A 22,679-nucleotide genomic window follows, 5' to 3' on the forward strand; every position below is an offset into this window, starting at 1 on the left:
TACTGGCCTGTGCTTCTATATACTGGCTTGTGGAAGTGACATTTTTCACGATTTGTTTGTGGTGAGGACGGACCTTTATTGACCGTGTTGCTACCTACTGCTGTTTGGTTCTTTTATCTTCTACTAATGCCAAGAATTTTGTATGATCATTTGGAGGCATGATTATAAGTTGAAAGTTTGACTTTTCTAAGGTTAGCTGGAGTTCTGCGAGCTTACTGTGGGAGTCTGGGTACAAGTCTAGAAGATATATGGTCACTTACAAATACTCAGACACGCCTACAGTTTTCAAAGGGTTTAAAGGCACGGCAGGTATAAAACAAACAAAAATATGATAAAATCTAATTGCTGTACTAAGTACGTATTTCCGTATCAATTAATGATGTGCCTATCAATTAGAAAATACCTGTGCTAAAGAGTAGCTAATAAACAAGCAAGCAATTTCATGAAATAATCAAGGTTCAGGATAAATATCTGAAGTACTGTTCCCAGACTGGGAAATAGAATTCCAGGTTTAATGTAAGCTAGGCAGCACAGTCAGATCAAGTCCAAGAACTCAGCATATCCTTACATCTCTGTTTACATGATATAATAAATTAGAAGGCAACTTCTAGCAAAGTGAGGAAGATGTAATATTATCCAGTCACATATTAAGAAGGAGAGTCCTAAGTTTTCCCAGAGAAGTATTATGGTTTGTCAAGTGCTATTTTTGCTAACACAGCAAGTGGCCTAAATATTTAATCAAGTCCCCATGTTGTCAATTTCACAGTGCATGAAATAATGGTTTAATACTGGGCTATAATGAAATCTCAAAAGTTGCATAAACTTAGAGAAAAGGGGATTTTTTTCTTCTGCATTTTCTCCAAGGTTGTGCAACTTTGGTTATAGTGTGTGTGTGTGTGTGTGTGTGTGTGTCATTTAGGTGGCTCGATAGTGCATTTATAGCAAAGAAAAAAGCTGGTACATCAGCTGATTGCAAACTGCTGGCTTGTTTTCTTGTGCAAGATCACAAATAATAGGGAGTGGGGAATTTGCTCTTTACTCACTATGGTGTGATCTCAGAGTTGGTACATGGGGTTAAAATAGTGTTTTCTTTGTTTTTCTTTTCTTTTATCTGTGTTTTGAGCTCTTTTGCGTGATGTTTTGAAGTTGACAGACTCAGTGTCATATATATATATATATATATATATATATATATATATATATATATATATATATATATACACACACACACACACACACACACACACACACACACACATCTATATATATATATATATATATATATATATATATATATATATATAGGTTCATAGGTAGGTACTAGGCTATTGGCCCTAGGGCCTATATAAGCCTATCCAAACGGTATCCTGGCTTTTGCCACCCAAGACAATTATTTTCCTGTGCCCCTGTCAAGCAGAGCCACAGAAGTAATCCCCGGGGTGAATTTCCTATCTCCCATCCAATCATCAAGATTTTTCTTGAAGAGTGCTAATGAGGAGCTTTGTTTGATATAGATAGGTAGTTTGTTCCAAAGTATGGGAAGTCTCTGAGATAGGAATCTATCCCTCCAGCATGTTCTGTTTATTGTGGTGACAAGGTTTAGGTCAATAGAGTGTGTGGCTCGGAGGGATTGGGATTTCTTTACGTGGAGCATGTCCAGCAGCTCTGGGTTTGACAAAGCTTTGTATGTTAGGCAGAGATCGCCTCTGAGTAGGCGATATGCGACAGAGTAAAGCTGGAGTTTTTTGAGACGGTCTGCATAGGGCATCTGTTTGAGGCCGGTAATCCTCTTTGTGAGGTATTTCTGTGGCCTTTCCAGTTGTTGTAGATGTCTTGTGAGGTACATACCAAAAGGGGCATTGTACTCTATAATGGGTCTAATGAGTGATGAGTAGAGGGGAACAATGACCTCTTTTTTCCTGGATGAGAAACCTTTTTTGATGAGGTGTGCCACGTAGAAGGATTTCCTGACCACTGTGGCAATGTGATTATCAAAGGAGAGACTACTGTCCACCTGTGTCCCAAGGTCTCTTATCACACTTTCGGTGTTAAGTACACTACTGCCTATGTAGTAGTTCATGGGTACAGAGTTTTTACCAAAAAGGATGACAATGCACTTTTTGGCATTGAGCTTGAGGCCATGGCTTTGACACCAGGCATCTGTCTCAGTGAGGCCCTTTTGTAGGATGTTCACATCGTTAGGAGATTTGATTATGGCTCCTAGTTTGCATTCATCTGTGAACTATGTTAGCCAAAGACCTTCTGTGTTAACCTGTACTTCAGAGAAGTAGATACCAAACAGGAGAGGACCTAGGACTGAACCCTGTGGTACTCCACTTGTCACTGGTCTGAAGTTGGATTTAGAGTCTGCTACTTTCACAGTGTGGGTTCAGTCAGTGAGCCAGTTGGCAACCCATCTTGTGACATAGGGATGTATACCTAGTTTAGTGAGTTTTGTCTATAATTCCAGAGTGGGGGATGGCGAGATCTAGATAGGCTGTATACCACCTTACTCTCATCTACAGCTTTGGTGACCACTTCAAAGAAGTCTATCAGGTTTAGAAGACATGACCTGCCTTTTACAAACCCGAACTGGGTAGGGTCCAGAGTTTGGAGATTACCAATGTCATTGTTTATAAGTTCCATGATGATACGCTCCATAGCCTTACAGACCAGGCTCGTCAGGCTAATGGGACGGTAGTTCTCAGGGTGCTTGCTGGCTCCCCCTTTGTGGAGTTGGATAACTGTTGCTGTGCACCATTCAGTGGGCACAAAGCCTGAGGTGAGGCTACGACTGAACATGGCACTTAGGTGGGGTGCCAGTTCATTCTGTAGTTCATGTAGAACACAGCCTGGATGTTGTCAGGTCCCATGGATGCTGTGTTCTTGGCTTTGGAGAGTGTGTTTTTTACCTGTGCAGCCGTGATTACAGGTACTTTGCATTCTTCCGGTATAGAGATGGGCCCATTAGGGGACGAGAGAGGGGTAAAGTTAGCACTGAACCTATCTGCCAGGATGTTGGCAGTGTCAGTTGGTTCTGTATATTTAGTGCCATTGTGCTGTAACTCAGAGCAAATCTGAGTGTTGCCATTGAGATTCATGACATAGCTATAAAATGCTTTGTGGTTGTCTTTAGAATCAGTGGCGATTTTGTTTTCGTAACTAGCTTTGGAGGATTTTATGAGGGATCTCAGCTTCTTACTGAGGCTGACTACGGAGTTCCTCCAATCATAGGATTTTACTCTTTTTTGCAACAGTTTCTTTCTTCTGTTTAGTTTGTTTATAGTAGGGGACTACCAGATTGGCTTCCTTTTTTTAGAGGATAGCATCTTGGTTCTGTTAGGGATTGCACGATCCATGCACTTGTGTAAGTGCTTATGAAGTGCAGTTGTATAGGATTCAGCAGTCGTATCTCTATTGTCCATCAGCATGGGTGTCGTGAAGTTTGCCACTTCTGTCTTAAGAAGCGTGAAGTTGGCTTTGGAGAAATTTTTTACGGTGGTTTCCCTAATGGGGGGGTGGGGCTGGGATGCGGATGTCTAGAGTGATTTACTTGTGGTCGGATCTGACCAACGAGGAATTGACCTTCTAGTGTGGAACACTGGTTGCCCATGTTGGTAATGACCAGGTCTAGGATATTGCTGCCCCTGGTGGGGGTGTGGATAAGTTGATCCAAGGCATTGGAATTTATGAATTCCAGAAAACATTGAGCACAAGAGTTGGTACATGAGTAGTTTTCCCAGTTAATGGTGGGGTAGTTAAAATCGCCCATTATTAGGGTGTTAGGTTGTACCCTAATATTTTCCAGTGTATCAACAAATGAGGAGTGGGAATCCTGGGGCATGGTGGGGGATCTGTAGCAAGCTACAATTTGCATTGCGGTCTTGCCCAGAGTTAGTTGCACTTGAATAATCTCAGATGCATTATGCTGAGCAACTAGCCTGGAGGTGTGGATATCCTTAATGAATATGGACACGCCTCTGCCTTTAATGTTTCAGTCCAAGTTAGGTGGCCGAAAGGTGTGGTATGAATTATAGCCTGGTAATGCAGGGGTGCTCTCTGGAGCCTTGAACCAGGTCTTTGTCACTGCACAGATGTCGATGTTCTCCATTTTAAGGAGTGCCTCGAGTGAGTGCATTTTGAGGTTTAGACTTCTAGCATTGAGTAGCATTACCCTCAGATTTTGCTTGCTTGTACCTGTTATGGTGGTGAATTTGTCATTTGAATCTTGCCTAAAAAGACACTATAGGGGTGGCAAGAGCCTTAGCCAGTATCCGGAATCCCAAGGGCGACAGGTGCAAGCCATCTCTGGCAAAGCAATGTCAACCCAGGCAGACAGATACTGGATTCCCTTAGAATGACACCAGAAGCTTAGCCAATTGTTGAAGTCAGTCATTTTGTCCTTGTACTGTGGTATCATTCTGGGTGATGGCAGGATGCTACTCAGGGCTAGGGACATACCTGCCTGGGCTACAAGATCAGAAAGCTCCTCTGTGTCTCTTTTCATGTAGTCCAGGGAGGTACATCTCAGGTCATTCACACCAACATGGACAATGACAGAGTCCTATTTGTACTTGCTGTGGAGTGACCTGAGTGCATGCGTTTTGTGGCGGATCCTGGCACCGGATAGGCAGCTGACAGTGACTTTCTCCTTGTTTAGCCTGGTGAGTGGAACATCAGTGTGTCTGACTATAGAGTCTCCTATGACTAGAGTGTTAGGTATGTTGTTATGCCTTATGGGCTGTGGTTGAGTGGCACACTGAGTTTGTGGGCTATGTGTAATTTCGGTTGTGTTGGGGGGTGGAGGTTGCTTGCGTTTCTGCTTTAGAGGTCCCTGTTACTTGGGTAGATTTTTTTGAGAGCCTCCACGAATGTAGGTGTGTGTTTTGTGTTTCTATGTGTGTGTTTTGGTGGTGTAGGTTTTCAGGGATTATGTGATGAGTGCGGTGTGGTGCAAGTGTTTACCTTCTCCTCTTGACTGTCTAGTCCAGTCTTGGGTGAATAGAGCTTTGCTTCCAGTTTGGTTATATAAGTGCATCTCTCACAGGTTGTAGTGTTGGGTGGTAGGAGGAGAGGGTTGTCTGTGTACATGAGGCAATTGCTGCATTGCCCCGAGATGCTCAGATTCATCAGGTAGACAGGAAAAAACACTGGAAGCTGACCCTTAGACATGCCTGGATAGGTGCTTATTTATTAAGTACTAAAAACTGTTTTTCTCTAGACAAGTGTGGAAAGTTGAGTGCTGTAGTAATTTGTAGCTTATTTAGTGCTTACAATGAGTTCTGAACACGTGCTGAGCTCAAAGAAACAGATTTGAGTGCTGAAACTAGAAAATTGGCTAGTTCTAAGAAACAAAATTAAGCTAGAAGGCTTCCCTCCAACACAGAAAGGCTTGGGGGCTCAGAAGCTTACAAACAGTCCTGGATACAGCAAATCTGTATCTGGACTAGACAATTTATAGGAAAGGTGGGAAACAAGCTTAGAAAAATGTTTTGTTTTGTTTTTTTCTGTAAAGTGGAAATGGGAAAGGAGGAGCAGAAGCTAACTGGGTTGGCCTTCTCAAATGTTCTTCCTGGAATAGGTAGAATGAGGTAATGACACTAGACTAGGAGGAGTGTCCCAGATCAAATTTACAGTTGGGGTGGGCAACTGCAAAGCCACCAAGTATAAAAACAAGATACCAAGAGGGAGGGAGTGAGGGTGGGAAACAAAAAACAGAACAAACAAACCCAACCAGATGCTTAACAATTGTAGAAAATTCTATTTAATACCTCACACACAGTGAGTAAAATAAAAGTGCTATAAATAACTCAGAAATAAGCAAAAACAGGATACTTAATGTTATATATCTCAGATTCGTTAGCTCGGAGCCCTTCCTCTGACTTCCTCCGATTAGCTCAGTGGGAAATGCAGAAACAGTCACAAGTAACATATAATAATATATATAAAACCATTATCATTATGATTATCAACCCCCTTTTTCCTATTTTCTACATGTGGCTGCCTTCTTTCTTGATTCACTGTCACTCTTCTACCTTCCTCGACACTTGTGCCTGACTGTCAGAGGCCCTCTCTTATACCATACATCTATATCTTTGCTGGAAGTCCCTGTTTTCTCTTGCCTACTTTCTGTCTGCCCCAAATTCTCTTCACCAGACTGTCTTTTGATTTTCTGCACATGCCCAAACCACAGTAATCAATTCTCTTTGAACTTCTCTGTAATTGGAGCTACTCTGGTTCTCTTTGAACTTCTCTGTAATTGGAGCTACTCTGGTTTCTGTTCTGATGTCCTTTATTTCTTTGTCTGTCCCATAGTGTGCATCCTACCACACATCTCAGGAAATTCATCTCCATCACCTCTAGCTTCCTCAACTGATCTGCCTTTACCTCCTAGGTTTCTTACCATACAGTAGTATTTGTTGCACCACTGTTTTGTACACCTTACTTTTCAGTTTCGTTGGCATTCTTCTGTCATACACTACCCCTAATGCTTTGTGATAGTCGGCTGCAGCCCCTCAGATTCTAGCTTTGACCTCCTCATTCAGACGTCCCTTTTCTTCAGTCACCCCTTCCAGATACTTGTGGCTGTTAACCAGTTTCACTATTTTCCCTTTTATTTCAGTTTTTCAGATATCCCCCATTTGCTGCCAAGACAACTGTTGTTTATACTCCGCTTTATCCCATGTGCCTTCAGGTTTGCATTCCATTCCCCTACACTTTACTGAAGTTCTTGCTCAGAGTCTGTCTGCAATGCCACACTGTCTGCATACAGCAACTTTACTGATATGTCCCCTATGGGTCCAGTGTCTGTAGTTTGCCAGTGTCTTTGTTGAACATTTCCATGATAATTTGTTCTATGGATTTGCATCTTAGACTAGTAGGACTAATAGGTCTGCAGTTTCTGGGGTTGGTTGATGGTTTGCCCTTGTGAAGGGTGATAACTGTTGCCATCCGCCATTTTTAGGTATGTAGCCTGTTTTGAGGCTGTAGTTGAAAAGTGAATCAAGGTGTCCTGATTAGTCATGTTTCAGGCTATTTAGGAGACATCCTTGGGATACTGACTAGTCCCACTGAGGCTGTGTTTTTGGCCTTAGTTTGCGCCACCATAACCTGCTCCCTGGTAATAGTTTGGGGCTGGCATCCTAGTAGGGATTTCCTGAGGGGGTGGCAGATGGGGAGTTAGGGGTGAACTTTGAGCTGAATTTGTCAGCCAGTAGGTTTGTTATGTCACTCTGCTCAATGAAGATGGTTCCACTTACTACCAGTTTAGCACACTGCTGGGTGTTACCTTTGAGGTTTTGGACATAGCCGTAGAAGGCCTTCTGGTTGTCTTTAGCCTGAGGGGCTATCTTGATGTTGTATTTGGGCTTGTTGGATTTAATTAGTCTTCTCAGTTTCCTTTTTAGTTTAATTAGTGAGCTCTTATCACAAGAGTTGTTTTTTATGATTTTGACCATGACTTTTTTCCCTTTGTTATAGACCCTGTTAAGATTAGGAGTACACCAGTGTGGTTTGTTTTTCTGAGTTTGTTTTGTGCTTACTTCTAGTAAGTACAGCAGAGTCTATGTAGCCATTTACACGTTTGTACAGTGCTTCTATGATCAATTCTGCATAGACTGTTTTGAACTCGGGATTAAGCAAGTCACTGAATTTTGACAAATTGTCGCTTAATAGGATGTATTGTGCTATACATTACACAAACTTTGTAAACCCACGTGTGCAATCTCACAAATACTAAAGGTGCTCATGCACCATCAAGGTTTACCTCTGTTGATCATGTGCAACTCTGTCCTTGAGGTAAACTAATATGATGTGGCTGTGGCTGCAATCAAGGTGATGCCCATTACACACACTGGTCTGGCTGCATCCATATATAATTAGCACTGATGGCCATCATGCACACAGTGTTAATAGTGTTGGCTTGGTCACATTCAACAAAGAAAATACAAGGGTTAGTGCTGTGGTTATAACTTCTAACCATTAGGAAAGGATGCTGCAAGCAAAGACACAAAAATAAAGAAGAAAGTCAGCGCCGTATTTCAACATTTTAGTGCAGAATCACTTGAGCAGTAGAGAGAAACAGAATGGTAATGTTTCCAGACTGAAATACTTAAAACTGAAAAAGAACCACATTTCAGTTGTTAACTCTGATACTGTAAAAATATTTCATCCAGAATGTACTACTTTTGCTGGCAAAGTACAGTTGTGTAAGTTGCACTTACCCATAACAGTAGATATTACAATTCCTCACTGCTGCAGTAGCCTTTAGACTACATGGGTTGTTTCCACATCTAGGAAGCAATAACTGGCCAATTTCACAAGGTTCTGGCTCCCCGACCACATATACACATATACATACACACACAAATACACACACACACACATATACACACACACACACACACACATATCTAACTGCTGATTGGCTAGCCCCAAGGAGGGAAATCAGCAAACAGAGTGAAGATTTCTTCAAGCCTTTCTTGCCCATATATAGACAAAGCTGACTATCAATCCTCAACCAAAAATAAATAAATAAACATATAAAGCAGAAACAAAAAGGACCCTACTTTATATCCCAGCTACAACTATATACAAGAGTATGGTGGGTGGAGGGTGGGTATGGCTACAGCAATGGTGAGGAATTCAAACAGCTACTGTTATGGGTAAGTGCAACTTATACAACTGTACTAGTTCATCATTCCCACTACTGCAGTACCCTTTAGGCTATATGGGTTAATTACCAAAGCCTACTCAACCTAGGAGTAAAAAGAGTACAGATCCAGGAGTTCCTAGTTAATGGCCAAAGCAAAGCTCACTCTGGACCATGAAAAGGAGTCCAGTTTGACATGTTTTGTAAAAGTATGTATGGAGGAAGAGGTAACTACCTCTACAATGCTTCTGGAATCCTCCCCTTCCAGTAACCCATCAAAGAAGACAAGGCTCTAGTAACATGAACCTTTATACTGTCTGGAACCAGTCTACCACAGTGGGAATAACAAAAGGCAATAGCTGAAGATAACCACCTGGAAATTGTCTATTTAGACACAGGATGGCTCTTTTTTGTCCCCTGATAAGAAATAAATAGTTGATCAGTTTTTCTAAATGACTTAATTATTTCAATATAGTACCTGAGTTGCCTCTGCATTTCCAGTGTATACAAACCCTTTCACCTTGTTTTTTAGGTTCTGGGTAGAAAACTGGATGATTGAGTGGCTAATTCAGAGTAAACTCTGAAACCACTTTGGGCATAAAAGAAGGGTTTTTCCGTAATGTGACCCTATCACTATTGAATATGAGGTAAGGATCACCCACCACGAGAGCTTGCAACTCATATACTCTTCTTGCAGATGTCGGAGAAATGTTGAGTACAGTCTTCTAAGTCAAGTACCTTAAATAAGCTAGATAAGCAGGTTCAAAAGGTGACAGTTAACTTCTTTAGCACAAAGTTGAGATCCCAAGGAGGAGCAACCTATTTACGAGGAGGTCTCACGGGTAAAACTCCTTTCAGAAACTCGTTTACTACAAATAGAGAAGAAAGGGGAGGATCCATGGGTATTTATGTTGAAACTTTCACAAGATTAACCCTTATTAAGGAATAAAGGCGGCTAGAGGAAAGTTGAGTACCAGTGGTAAAAAATTCCTGATGGGTCTCTGGTTATTGGCTAGGCACCAACTACAAAATAACTTCCACTTACCAACAAATGATTTTCAAGTAGAAAGTTTTCTTGCCTCCCTTTAGTACCTGCAGCGCCTCCCCATGAACAAAATGTCTAAAGACAGTCAATGAAAGTTCACTGGAATTAGGGTTATCAAATTCCCCGTCTTGTGTGAGTAGATCCCGTCTGTTTAGTAGTTTCTGACAATTGCTCTTGGACAACTCCAAAAGAAGGGAGAAGCAATGTTGCATGTGTCAAAAGAGAGTCACCACAAACATTTTTGGGGAGTCTTTCTGAATCTTCAGAATTACCTTGGATTTCAGTGGAAAGGGTAAAAAAACATAAAAGAACATTTCCATCCAACATAATGAAAATGCATGCCTCCAGGCTTGCTTGCAAGGAGTCCAGGTGCAGACTATGTTTAATTGTCTGTTTTGAAAGGAGACAAACAGATCTATTTTAGGTGTTTCACACAACTGGATCAGCTCTTGGAAGACCCCCCCTCATTCAATTTCCATTTGTGTGGGTCTGTCCTGGTCCTGCACAGCTTGTCTGCTACATTATTTTGACAGAATGCAAGATGCTTGGAGGGTTAAGGAATGTTGTAGGGATACCTCACAAGCCATTGTAGCCAGCCTGTACAGGAGTTACAACCTTGTATCTCCCTGCTTATGTACCACATGACTGTAATCACTTGAAGACATCCTGGTGACATAAGTGCCAAAGATTTAAAGACATGGATCAAAGCCAACATCTCCTTTATAATGATGTGCTTTGGTCTATCTGAATGATCCCACAGGCCTTGCACCTTCACCCCTTGATAAATGCTCCCAATGCAAAATCTGAAGTGTCTGCGGTAACAGATCAGCTTAGAGTCTGAAAAGAAAACGGGAGACTTGGGTTCAGCTGAATGTGTTGTCTCCGGCAATGCAGTTCCATTTTTAGAATGCACAAAACTGCTGTGTTATGTATTCTTTTAGAAACCATTGCATCTTTCTCATGTGTAATCTGGCTCGGGAAATCATAAGAATCATAGGATTCAGATTAATTCTCTTGCAGAAGTCCGATACTGACTGAAGAAGCTCGGAAAATATTCCAGATAAAAATCCATCTTTTACTGTGCCAGAAAGGTCCTTGAAAAGAGGTTCCTAGAAGGCAGCCAAGAAACACAATCCTATGAGTTGGAGTCAAGGAGGACTTTGCAACATTTATCTGGAAACCCATATTAGACACAAGAGGCATACACCAGGTTAATGACTTTTGACATCTGGATAAAGATTCTGTAAAGATAAATAAGTCATCCAAATAAGAAAATATTTGACTCAGTTTGCAATGAGCTATGACTGGTGGGACTAGACATTTTGCAAACACTGGTTGAGCTGTAGATAATCCAAAGGATAATGCAGAAAACGGATAATATGATCCAAAAACAGATAACCTTAGAAATTTCCTTAAGGCTGTGGCTATGGGAATGTGATAATTAAATCCAGTGTTACCATGTAACTCATAGAAGGAATGAGGGGTATCAGGTTCTGTAAAGTTAAAATTTGAATTTTGATACATTCACAACTAGGTTTAGAAAAGAAGGAAGGATTTCAAGAGACCTCTTTCTTTGGTGCCAGAAACATTCTGGAATAGAAGCCTTTGCCTCTTTGACTCACAGGCACTGGTTCTATGACTCCTTGGGTGTGTAAAGACTGAAGAATCTGAGAAAAATATTCTTTTTGGTTTGAAAGATGGAGATGGTCTCCTGAAAGGAATTTTTTGTATCCCAATACCATCTGTAACCTTTCTGCACCACTTTTAACTTGCAAGAGTCTGAGGCAATCTTTTGCCAAATGGGGATGTTTAGGGCCACTATGTGAGATAGATTTGAAGAGAAGTTGGTTGGAGGAGAGATAACAGGGGAAAGAATTCTGACACAGTCATTCTGTATTGTTTGTCCTTCCCTTTTTCTGAAAGGACCTCTGTTTCTTGTTATTTCCCTCTGGCCATCTCTTTTTTGCACCTTGTTTGTGAAAATATGGGTGCTTTTGCTTAACTGGCCTTTTTTTGTGAAAAAGGGAGGCCCTATACAATTTATTTTTATTTTGGGGGCATGAAAAATCTTAGGAACCCCATTAATCAATGTCTCTCTTTCTTTATATTGTTTGAGAACCTAGGTAGCAGATGAGACAAATAATAATCACCATATCCAACGTAGAATCTTAAAATTTCAAACTTTACCTCATCAGCAAAGTTTAGTTTACATACCCAAGCATAAACTTCTAAACACTGTAACAATAGCAGTGGCCCAAGACACAGTATCTGAACAATCATACACACTCTTCAGGCCATGTTTAGATAGCTGAGATAGGGTAGAAACAGTTTCATTCAAAAAGGGTTTTCTTCTACAGGAAGAGTGGTACCCATTTCCCTCAGACTGTCCATATGGCAAAGCATACTTCAATACATATGCTCTTTAATTAAGAATTCTGAAAGCTAAAGTGGATAAAGAAAATATTCGTCCCTATGTAGTCCAGCAATTTGCATTTTTTGTCACAAGGAGATGGGTTCATGTATAGGACCAGCCTGTTGCCAGCATGTGACATAGTGGAAATTGCCTCTGGGTCTAATCTGTAAATTGAGAGAAAAAAATGTATTAGCCTGAGGCATTTCATACAGTTTGTCTGCTAGCTGAGTATAGGTGTTAGTCCTTACAGCTCAGCAGCATCAGGATTAGTACAAGAAGCATTCAACACAACCTCCATGGCTGGTAGTACAGGAGGAATGGGACAGAAATGAGATATGTGCATTGTAATATATCATGGTTTCTCCTCATTTCAGGGGGAACATCTACTTTGTTCCCATAAAAATACCTCATTCATCCTGGCTATGTTCTGGTTAAAAGAACGTTCCTCCACAGGAGGATATTAATTAATATCTTCCTCACAAACAGAGAGCTGGGCTTAGAAATCTGTAGGACAAGAAGCCTTGTGTCAATCGAAGTCAGAATCATCAGACCCTCGTTTCCTCAGGGATTACTTTACAGGGAATGCCCACCGGTAATAGCTACCATGTGCTAGGAGTCATTGCCTTTAATTTCTTAACTGTAATTACATCTTCAGATGGGAAAGGTTTAATCCTTTGTTTTTTCTTGATAACAGCCCTTGTAGAGGACAACTAACTTGAAGAGGGTGGAGCATCTTCCAAGTCTAATGTAACAGTCTCTTGCCCCGATTACCTCGAGAAGGATCCTCTGGAGTGTCTGCAAGACCTACAGTTGTATTTCCCATGCCTGTATTGGATACTGGAACAGCTGATGAGGACATGGTTGCCCCCACTGGCTTGTGATGACCTAAAGGACTACAACAGAGAAAACCAGAGATGTAAGTAAGTGGCCTGAGGAACAACCAGTGACCACTGCAGATTCACAAACTATTGGCTGAGCCATACGATGACTCAGCAGCAATGGCAAGGACTCCTTTGTAAGTGATTTTTTTTCTTTCTAGGTACAGCAGAAGAGGAACCAGCATGACCAAGTCAAGTAAGTAGCTTTGCTCTAGCTGAGGAAGAGGAACCAAAAAACAGTAAGTATTGTTGGAGTGAGTTAGTAGGAAGATAAGTTGTCACTGAATATTCACAAGCATCCATTTACATTCACAACACTTTTCCAGTCCCTTCATAAGACAAAAGCTCAAGCAGTATACAAATACCCTGTCAGTAACATGTTCAAACACTTAAACACACTGACAGAAAAACAATATAGCAGGTAAGTTATCAGAAGGTTTGCATAAGCACTGCACTAAGACACACACCTCTGCTTGACCCCACAGTAAAATTTTAGTTAAAAAAAAAGTTTACACAAGCAGTAAAGTTTTCACAAAATTACCCCCAATTAGTTTAAAACATGCTAATATCTAAAAATAGTGCTCACTGATAGAAAACTTCTGATACTGTAAACGATACTTGGTTTCTTAAGGGAGAATTACAGCTTTTAGGTAAAAAAAAAAAAAAAAAAATATATATATATATATATATAAATAATTCCCCAAAGCAAGCAGGCAGGCAGAAGACAGCTCAATATGCAGATAAATCCAAAAACGTGATGAACCAGCAAGTAATCGTACCAAAAAACTTTATTGCATGGAAAGAAAGCGCTTTCACGGTAATACCATACCGCTTCTTCAGACAAACATGAATGGGGACAGAATAACTTGTATACAAATGACATCATCTCAAACAGCTTAACAGCCAATAAAACAAACATTCATGCAGCCACATTCTCAGCTTAAAGGCATATGAAGTAGATAATATTTACTGGCATAAAATCTGATAAAAAATAATAAAAACATTAACACAAATAAATAAAACATGAAAAATATTCATAAATATATAAACTAACAACAATAAATGCTCTACGGCCATTTATTCCTTAATACAGGCTTAATGGGGACATGATCATTCAACCCCATAGCTAGGTGTGCCCCCAACCTCAAGATCCACTCCAGCTCGACCACCTCAGTACGAGTCACTATATCACCACCTCGCAGACCTGGGCTGATCACACAATATCTGGAAGACAAAGTTGTGTTCAGGGCCAGTAGACAAAAACATGTTTCACTAGGGCACTAAAATCATATTGCTTCTTCATGCAATACACATGGTCCCTAATTCTTTCTTTTAAGCTCCTGTTCGTCTTACCAACGTAGAATTTATAACAGCGCTGACAATGGGCTAAATAAACCACATTACTGGTGGAGCAATCAGCAGATGCCCTCAACTTCCACAAGTAGCCCGTGACATGTGCCTAAAGAACCTAGACTCATCTATAAAATGACAAAAATTGCATTTATGACATTTAGATGTTCCCATCAAAACCTGGGATCCAGACATAACATGTCTAGGAAAACATAACTGTTGTCTTAAATTACTGTGGTTCTTGTATATAAATCTAGGGCCATCTGCTAATATATCGGAACATCTGCTGTCAGTCTGTAAAATATGCCAGTCCCTGGTAACTATATCTTTCACCATATTTACACCATGGGAAAAGTTCAAAACAGTGGGAGGGCAACAATACCTATGAGGTGATTTGACTGATTGCCTATACAAAGCAGAAAAATATGGACATGCTCTACTATCACGCTCGTTGGTTATTCTGGCACAAGCTTGATCAATTTCAACTTGGGTGTAACCCCTGATGGCAAACTCTTTCTTCAAATCTGACAAACTTCCTTCAAAGTCAGAAGTAGTACATGACAACCTTGCGACCCTGAAGGCTTGACCTCTCACAATGTTCCCAAATATATGTTGTGGATGCATGGAGATATGACGGTCTATAACGGTCCTTCCTATGCATCCTGGTCAGCATTTTGCCATTCTCCAGCTGGATGTTTACATCCAAGAAATCAACAGTGACTTGGGAACAACTGAAGGTAAATTTCAAAAAATTACTACTATTATTTAAAGAATGAAAAAACAAGTCAAGCTCTTGCTTGTTGCCTTTCCAACCAATAAACATGTCATCAACAAAACATCTATATATGGCAATATGACATCTATGTTGTCCCAATACATGATGGAATTCCAATTCCGACATCACCAAATTGGCATAAGAATTAGTGCAGCTGGTCCCCATAGCCATGCCAGATTGTTGCCAGTAACATTTGTCCTGAAACATAAAGATATTGTGTTTAAGGACCAGCTCTAGAAGCATGCACAGGAAGTCAATATGCTTCATGTCAAATTTATTACTCCTAGCCAAAACTGCCCTGACCATACTAATGCCTTCCTGGTTAGGAATGCACGTAAACAGGGATACAACATCTATTGTCACTAAAAATTGAATATCCAAAACATCCCCCTCACTGGTCACATTATATAAATCTCTCAAAAAGTTTTCAGTATCTTTCAATACAACTTCACTCATATCAAGAGCTATTCGAAGTTGTTTGTCCAAATAAATGGACATAGCCTGAGTCAACCAACCACTCTCAGCTACAATCGGTCTAAACTGTGGGACTTGTAGGGTGTTTGTGGATCTTGGGTAAGCCATGAATCCGAGGAATAACAGGAAATTCAGTAATAAAGTAATCAAATAGTTCCTTGGTAAGTAGACCTAGATTAAAGCATTCAAGTAAACAATTATCTATTCTGTTCTTCATCACACTCACAATATCAGCTTCCACAGTAATATTTGTATTAGTATCAGACAACATCTGATTCATCACCATATCATAATAATTTCCAGAATCTAAAATCACTATACAGCCGCCTTTATCTGCCGGGTGGATAGCTATATTTTCATTCTTAATCAAATCATTCAAGGCTTGTTGTTCAAATCTAGTCAGATTATTACAACTTGTCATCTGTATTCTATTAATGACTTGATATATTTCTTTCTCACAAACTGTGAGGAAGACATTAAGTGCTGGTGTAAAAGCTGGTGTAAAAACATTGGGTTTCCTAAATACCTTAAATTCAATATCCTGCCTCTCAGAAATATTAGGTCCATCATCAAAAAACATATGTAAAGACAAATTACTTACAAACAACCATAAATTAATCATACAGTCAACAAAATCCACTTTAGCTGCGGGTATAAATGATAACCCTTTTGACAATACTGACAATTCATGCTGTGTTAAAACATGGCTGGAAATATTCCAAACTAAGTTGTGGCTCCCATCCACCACATCTTTTTCAAGGAACGGTTCTGTTGGACAGAAGGGTTTTTTTTGTGTTTCTGTCCTTTCTGTGTTTCGTTGTCGAAAGAGTATTTTCTCCCTGTACGAATAGGGAGGGGCAGAATCGGAAAATCCTGCTGAGACTGTGGGGGCAGTATCTTCCTTCTAACCACTGGACCCAAGTCATTGTGGGTAGCTGTTTCAGTACTTTTGGTAACACCAGTACAGTCCATCATTGGTGTGGAATACACCAAACTCTGAGGCTCCGGTGAAGTCACTTTAGTGCATAAATTCCCACCCATGTTCATGGTATACGGGGGCTCCAAAATAGCCCCCGGCACAGGGGATGAAACTGAAGTGGATGATGCCAAAATCCGCTTGTTTGCCCCCTCAGTAGGAACAGAAGAATCTCTATTGTCAGTACGATTAGCAGTATGCTGTGTTCTAGGCCATGCAAAGACGTGCTGGTTATGAAAATCATTGATGTCCCAAACCAGCTTTTTCTTCTTCACATTTAGGAGACGTTGTTCATATGCATTCACTTTTTCTATGATGTCATTAAGAAAAATATCTGAAGCATCCAGTCCCAAACATTGTGTCAGCTCACACTGCTCTTCTCTAATCTGTTTGGTTAATTCAGCCAATATATATATATATATATATATATATATATATATATATATATATGTACACACATATGTGTGTATTTATTTATTTATATACACACATAGCAATTTTCTTAAAAAGGCAATCATCTCTGAGTGGAAAGGTTCCCAATGGTGTCTTATCTTCCAGAAAAGAAGCGCTAAGCCAATTGCTGCCCCTGTGAAGCCCCAGAGAAGCTTTTCTTCATGACAGCGGGAAAATACAAAAGAAAGCTTTACTCTAATTGCTGAGTTCCCTTCTTGTGATTGGCCAATCAGCAGTCAGAGTAAAGGGATGAGAGAGTGTGTGTGTGTGTGTGGGGGGGGGGGGGGGTGCTGGGGGACACAGTTTTGTGAAGCTGACCAGTTGCTGTTTCCTTGTCAGGGAAACAACTCATATAACATACAGGCTACTGCAGCAGTCGGAATGATGAACATTGCTATACACCTGTTTACGTATAACAAATATTGCTGTGAAGAAGTTCTATAAATGATAAACCCCTTGCAACTTGTTTTCTATCAGGACATAAGTTAAAATAAATACTTTAATGGTCTTATTTAATATAAGTAAGTCAAAATGTCTTTAAGCAAAGGATGTTACTAATACTGTAAAAGCATACCAAAGAGAGCCAAAACTTTCCAGGACTTGAATAAAACCCACAGAGGATGGGACTGGGCTCCTTTGGAATAACTATTGGAGGGAGCTCCTCTTCTTTTTCAGGTTCTTCCTTTAAGTCTTCCTCTTGAATTTCCTCACCAAGTTCTTTTTTCCGCTGGATCATAGCTTCCCGTTCTTTCTGTTTCATTTCCCTTTTCTTCTGCCGACGTGCTACCTCTTCCTCTCGCTTTGGATAAAGCAAAAGATATAGAAAATAAAAGTTATTGACTCATGTCAGCACAACAATGAATTAATGAATCATTGTTACTCTAAGTAAGAAGACTATATTTGTATAACAGTATAAGAATAATTTTTTGTGTGCTTTACTGAGCTCTGGTGAGGGCATTTAATTATTTTTTTTATCATTTTCTTAAAATGCTAACTGCATCCAGTTTTCAATACATTTCATGCATAGTCTACCAACAATACACTATAGAGTAAAAGAGCTCATACAAAATACTAACAGTAACAAGTAACTATTTTCATCATGATAAGAGGACCATTGCTGCCTTGGTGTTCCACCTTATTCTCCAGGTCTCCCTGTTTTCAATACATTTCATGCATAGTCTACCAACAATACACTATAGAGTAAAAGAGCTCATACAAAATACTAACAGTAACAAGTAACTATTTTCATCATGATAAGAGGACCATTGCTGCCTTGGTGTTCCACCTTATTCTCCAGGTCTCCCTGTTAAGTGTAATTTCCTGGCTTGTGGGCTGTCAGTCCTTCAGCTTACTGACAGAGTCAAAGGTAAGGAAGATTATAAGTGCCCACAAATTAACAACTAGAACCAAAGTCACACTAAGGCACCAGGAAGCAGCAGAGTACGAATTCAGATAATATCCAGGCAATCCACAACCAGGAAAAAATAACCACAAATATTATTGCACACCACACAACAAAACAATATTTTATTAACACTTAACAGTTATCTCCACATTTTCATCTATTTCAAACGACTTTCTTCAGATAATCAAATTTGCCCAAACATCCCTCTTTAAATATCCTATCATCCTCCCCTTAAATAAAGTACTTAATTAACAATGTCTATAATTCAACGCCTGTTCTATACCTACATATTCTAACTATATGTTCATTTATTTAACATAAAAAAAAACTTTTAAAACTTGTGAAACCTCACAAAAAGGATATTTAAAGAGGGATGTTTGGGCAAATTTGATTATCTGAAAAAGTCATTTGAAATGGACGAAAACATGGGGATAACTGCTAAGCGTTCATAAAGTATTTATTTGTTGTGTGGCATGCAATAATATTCATGATATTTTTCCTTTTTGTGGACTGCCTGGATATTATCTGGATGCTGGACTCTGCTGCTTCCTGGTGCCTCATTATGACTTACTGATGGAGTGGATATGTGGTTGAAGAATTGCTTGGTGAAAGATGGAGATGAGGTGAGCTAACCCAAAGCATCATTTATGCTGCACAAATATATTCTAATGGTTCTTAAAGTTCTGGTAAACTTTCATGCAAATTATTGACTTTCATTGGAAGCCAAAATGTTTTTCTTGTGATAGGTGGTAGGATACACACTATGTGACAATCAAATAAAGGCATCAGAGCAGAAACCAATGTACCTCAAATATAGAGAGAGTCAAAGAGAACAGATGGCAGATCACAGTAGTCCAGTCATATGTGCAGGAAAGCAGAAGATGACTTAGTGAAACAGATTTAGGAGAGACAGGAAGAAGGCAAGAGGAAATGAAGAAGTCCAGCCCAAACATGGATGGCTTGTGTGAGAGGAGTGGAGCTTGGGATATATTTTTATATCCTTATGTGATTGTATCAGCTAAATAAAGCGTTTTGGGACATATTTTGCTGGCCGTTGTGTGTTTTGAGAGTTTGGTTGGCCGAGCAAAGCTTTGCGTGAGAGGTTTGGTGTTGCTTGTGTGAGAGGAGACCTGTAAAAAGTCAAGAATGACTGTTGAAGAAGGTAGGAGAGTGGCACTGAATCAAGAAAAGTAACTACAACTGGTGCACACCCCAACCCTATGTAGAAAAATCGAAAAAAAGGGGGGGGGGGGTTAATGGTGATTATATATTTTTTGAATATATTCTATCTCCTTAGTACTGTGAATAACACTGATGAATGGGAAGGTATGTTGGCACTTGTGAGGGAACTCTCCCACCTATGTGGTGACACATTTCTTTATTTGAGGACCTCCAACTCATCCATACACAATTCATCTCCCATCCCCAGTGGGATCCTCCAACTCTTACACTAAAAATCAAACTAGGTCTTCTGGGTAAAAGGGCATATCTCTCTCTATGTCACGGAGCCATCAACAGTAACTTACACAGACAAACATCTCCACACTTCAGTGTCAGTAGTAGTGCCATTAATCCAAGAAATAGTGGCTTGGATCTGAAACAAAGTGCATAACCAAGACATAGAATGAAGTATTAACTGTCAGTGCTGTGCCCAGTCCTCTCAAAATCCCTATTTTGGAGGAAAGTCACTATTTTCAGGCTTCATTTTCCCTGTCACACAATTTTCTGAATCTCTGTCAACACACTTGATTGCTGAAGCTGTCTAATGCACAGAAAACCACACTACATGACCAACATACTTATATCATCAATAATTTAAAAAAAGAGGATGCACATCTTACATCTCCCTATTTCAGAAGCAAAAATAAATTACGTTGTGTGGTTAAATTTACAGTTCATTGTTTCTTTGATAATTTGCTGATATTTTTTCTATCATTTTTGTCATTTTCTGTTTTTAAATATGTATTTCTGAGTAGTATGTCACATTCCTACTGGAAGCGGGAAGAGATATGTGCCATTTGATATTCAAATTTTATATTAATTAGATGTCTAGATTTTTGGCTGGATGCACCCACTTTTCAAGGGCGTTTGTACTGATTTTCAATTTCTGCAGGTTGAGAGGTATGTCAATGCTCAATGTAGCACTGTGATATGGAGGTATTCGTGAGGGTAAATGAAAACAGTCATTGTAGTGATCCTCAAAAACACTACAAAATAGTGTTTAGTGCCATACCACTTTTTACCTTGATAGTTTAACCTCTAGCACTTGTGAGGAAATAATGCACAGTCAACACCATAATTATTGTTTGTTGCTTAAGAAATTGATCACCTATAGGCAAAATTATCAGGGTTGCTCACTGTCTCCATTTTTATCTGAATTCATTATGACGCATCTGGCATGCTTTGCCTCCATTCCAAAAACTTCTTCCTCACTCAGGGCCAGATCCAGTATAAGGCAATCTAGGCAGCCTATTTTATCTGCCATTTGGGGGCCTGGACATACAATTTTATTTTAAAAAAAAAGTCTGACTCAAATTCCCTTTTAGGTTCATTAGAAAAAACAACAACCGAGTTTCCTTCGAAACTGCAGAACCAATTTTCGCGTTGAACTCTTAAAATAATAATCTCCTGCTCAACAAACAATCTCTTTCATTGGCTCTGCATCCTAGCACCAGTCTCATTGGCTGAAACTGGGATGTAGAGCTAATAAGACCCTTCCGGGAATTAACTCAAATTTTTTAGCATTAAGATGGATAATTTGCTTTACAGTAAGAGATGCAACTACATTCTTTTGCAAACTTGCAGTATTGATGGGAGTCAATACAGTGTCTCACTTTACTAGCAAAGATGCAGTATGCATAATTTATGGGAAATGTAGGTACACTTTTTGCCAGAAATAATGGGAGACAAAGACTTCTTTTCCTTTACTTGAAATATTGTGTGAGCATGATTTGCTTTCGGGAGATGCATGTGCATTGTTTTTCAGCATTAATGGGAGACTCTCTGTAGCAGTCTAAATGAGGACAAAATTAATTCTTTTGGTTTTACCTGGTGTGTGTGTGTGTGTGTGTGTGTGTGTGTGTGTGTGTGTGTGTGTGTGTGTGTGTGTGTGAGTGTAAATGCCGCAGTTAGACAGCATAGTCTCCTTAGTATCTTGCTCAGAGTCTAGCATTCTATCTTGGATACTGAAAGAAATAGCCTTAATCTTCCACACCAACTACCAGACCTCCATTAACTTTTCTTTCTTTTTTTTGCTTTCTTTGGTAAACCACTGAGGATTACAGTCAGTGAGCATTGGTCATTAGAATTTCCTTGTTTTTGTGGTTCACAGAATGCATGCAAAAACCTACTGTTCGATTAACTTTTCAAGTGATTTATAGTAGTCTTGTTTTTATCTGTCTCCAGTTTGCAGAACGTCTCTGCTTTTGCCTCATATGTATTCTCTGTCCTTGAGGAATATATATAACCAGAGAGTGCTTTGGGGCAAATGGAAATTTGGACTAGGCTTCTCAATGGTCTCCTGACTGCAAGCCTAATAACTACCTATGAAACAGAGTAGCTATGATTTAAAGGGGGGAAACTGATTGTAGTAAAGAAGAACATTATCTTATGAGTTATGTTCTTAGGTTCATAGGTGTGTACTACGCTAATGGCCCTGGAACCTTCACAAGCCTAGCCCAAAAAAGTGCCCTGACCTTGTGCCCCGCCGACGTTAGCTCTCAGTGCCTCGATCCAGTAGAGCCGCTGGAGTGATCCTCGGGGTGAATTTTCTGTTACCCATCCACTCATTGAGATTTCTCTTGAAGAGGACCAGGGAGGTGCTCTCCTTTACATGTATAGGAAGCCTATTCCAGAGCATGGGCAGTCTCTGGGTGATGACCCTGTCCCTCCAGGATGTTCTGTTGATTGTGGTAATGAGGTTGAGGTCTCTGCAGCGTGTGGTGTGGAGGGATTGGGATTTCTTTAGGTGTAGCATTTCTAGCAGGGCTGGGCCTGACATGGCTTTGTAAGTCAAACAGAGATCACCTCTAAGTAGACAATAAGAGACTGAGAACAGCTGAAGTTTCTTGAGTCTATTCATGTAGGACATGTGTTTAAGGCCTAGGATCCTTTTTGTGAGGTACTTTTTGGCCTCTCCAGCTGTTGTAGGTGTCTGGTTAGGCACATGCTAATTGGGGCATTATAATCGATAACTGGTCTAATGAGGGATGAGTAGAGAGGGATGATGACCTCTTTCTTCCTGGATGCGAAACCTTTGGT

General features: G+C 40.0%; 1 protein-coding gene across 1 annotated transcript in view; it reads right to left on the reverse strand.

Moving 5' to 3' along the window:
* Window positions 1-22,679, reverse strand: part of CFAP44 (cilia and flagella associated protein 44) — a 1,689,287-nt gene that overhangs the window by 709,874 nt on the left and 956,734 nt on the right. The window contains exon 21 of the mRNA XM_044073142.1: window positions 17,589-17,813. Within this exon, the coding sequence (XP_043929077.1) occupies window positions 17,589-17,813 (225 nt within the window). The remainder of the gene's footprint in view (window positions 1-17,588; window positions 17,814-22,679) is intronic.

Source organism: Protopterus annectens, chromosome 5.part1, assembly GCF_019279795.1.
Source record: "Protopterus annectens isolate FY-2018-M chromosome 5.part1, PAN1.0, whole genome shotgun sequence".
NCBI lineage: Eukaryota > Metazoa > Chordata > Ceratodontiformes > Protopteridae > Protopterus > Protopterus annectens.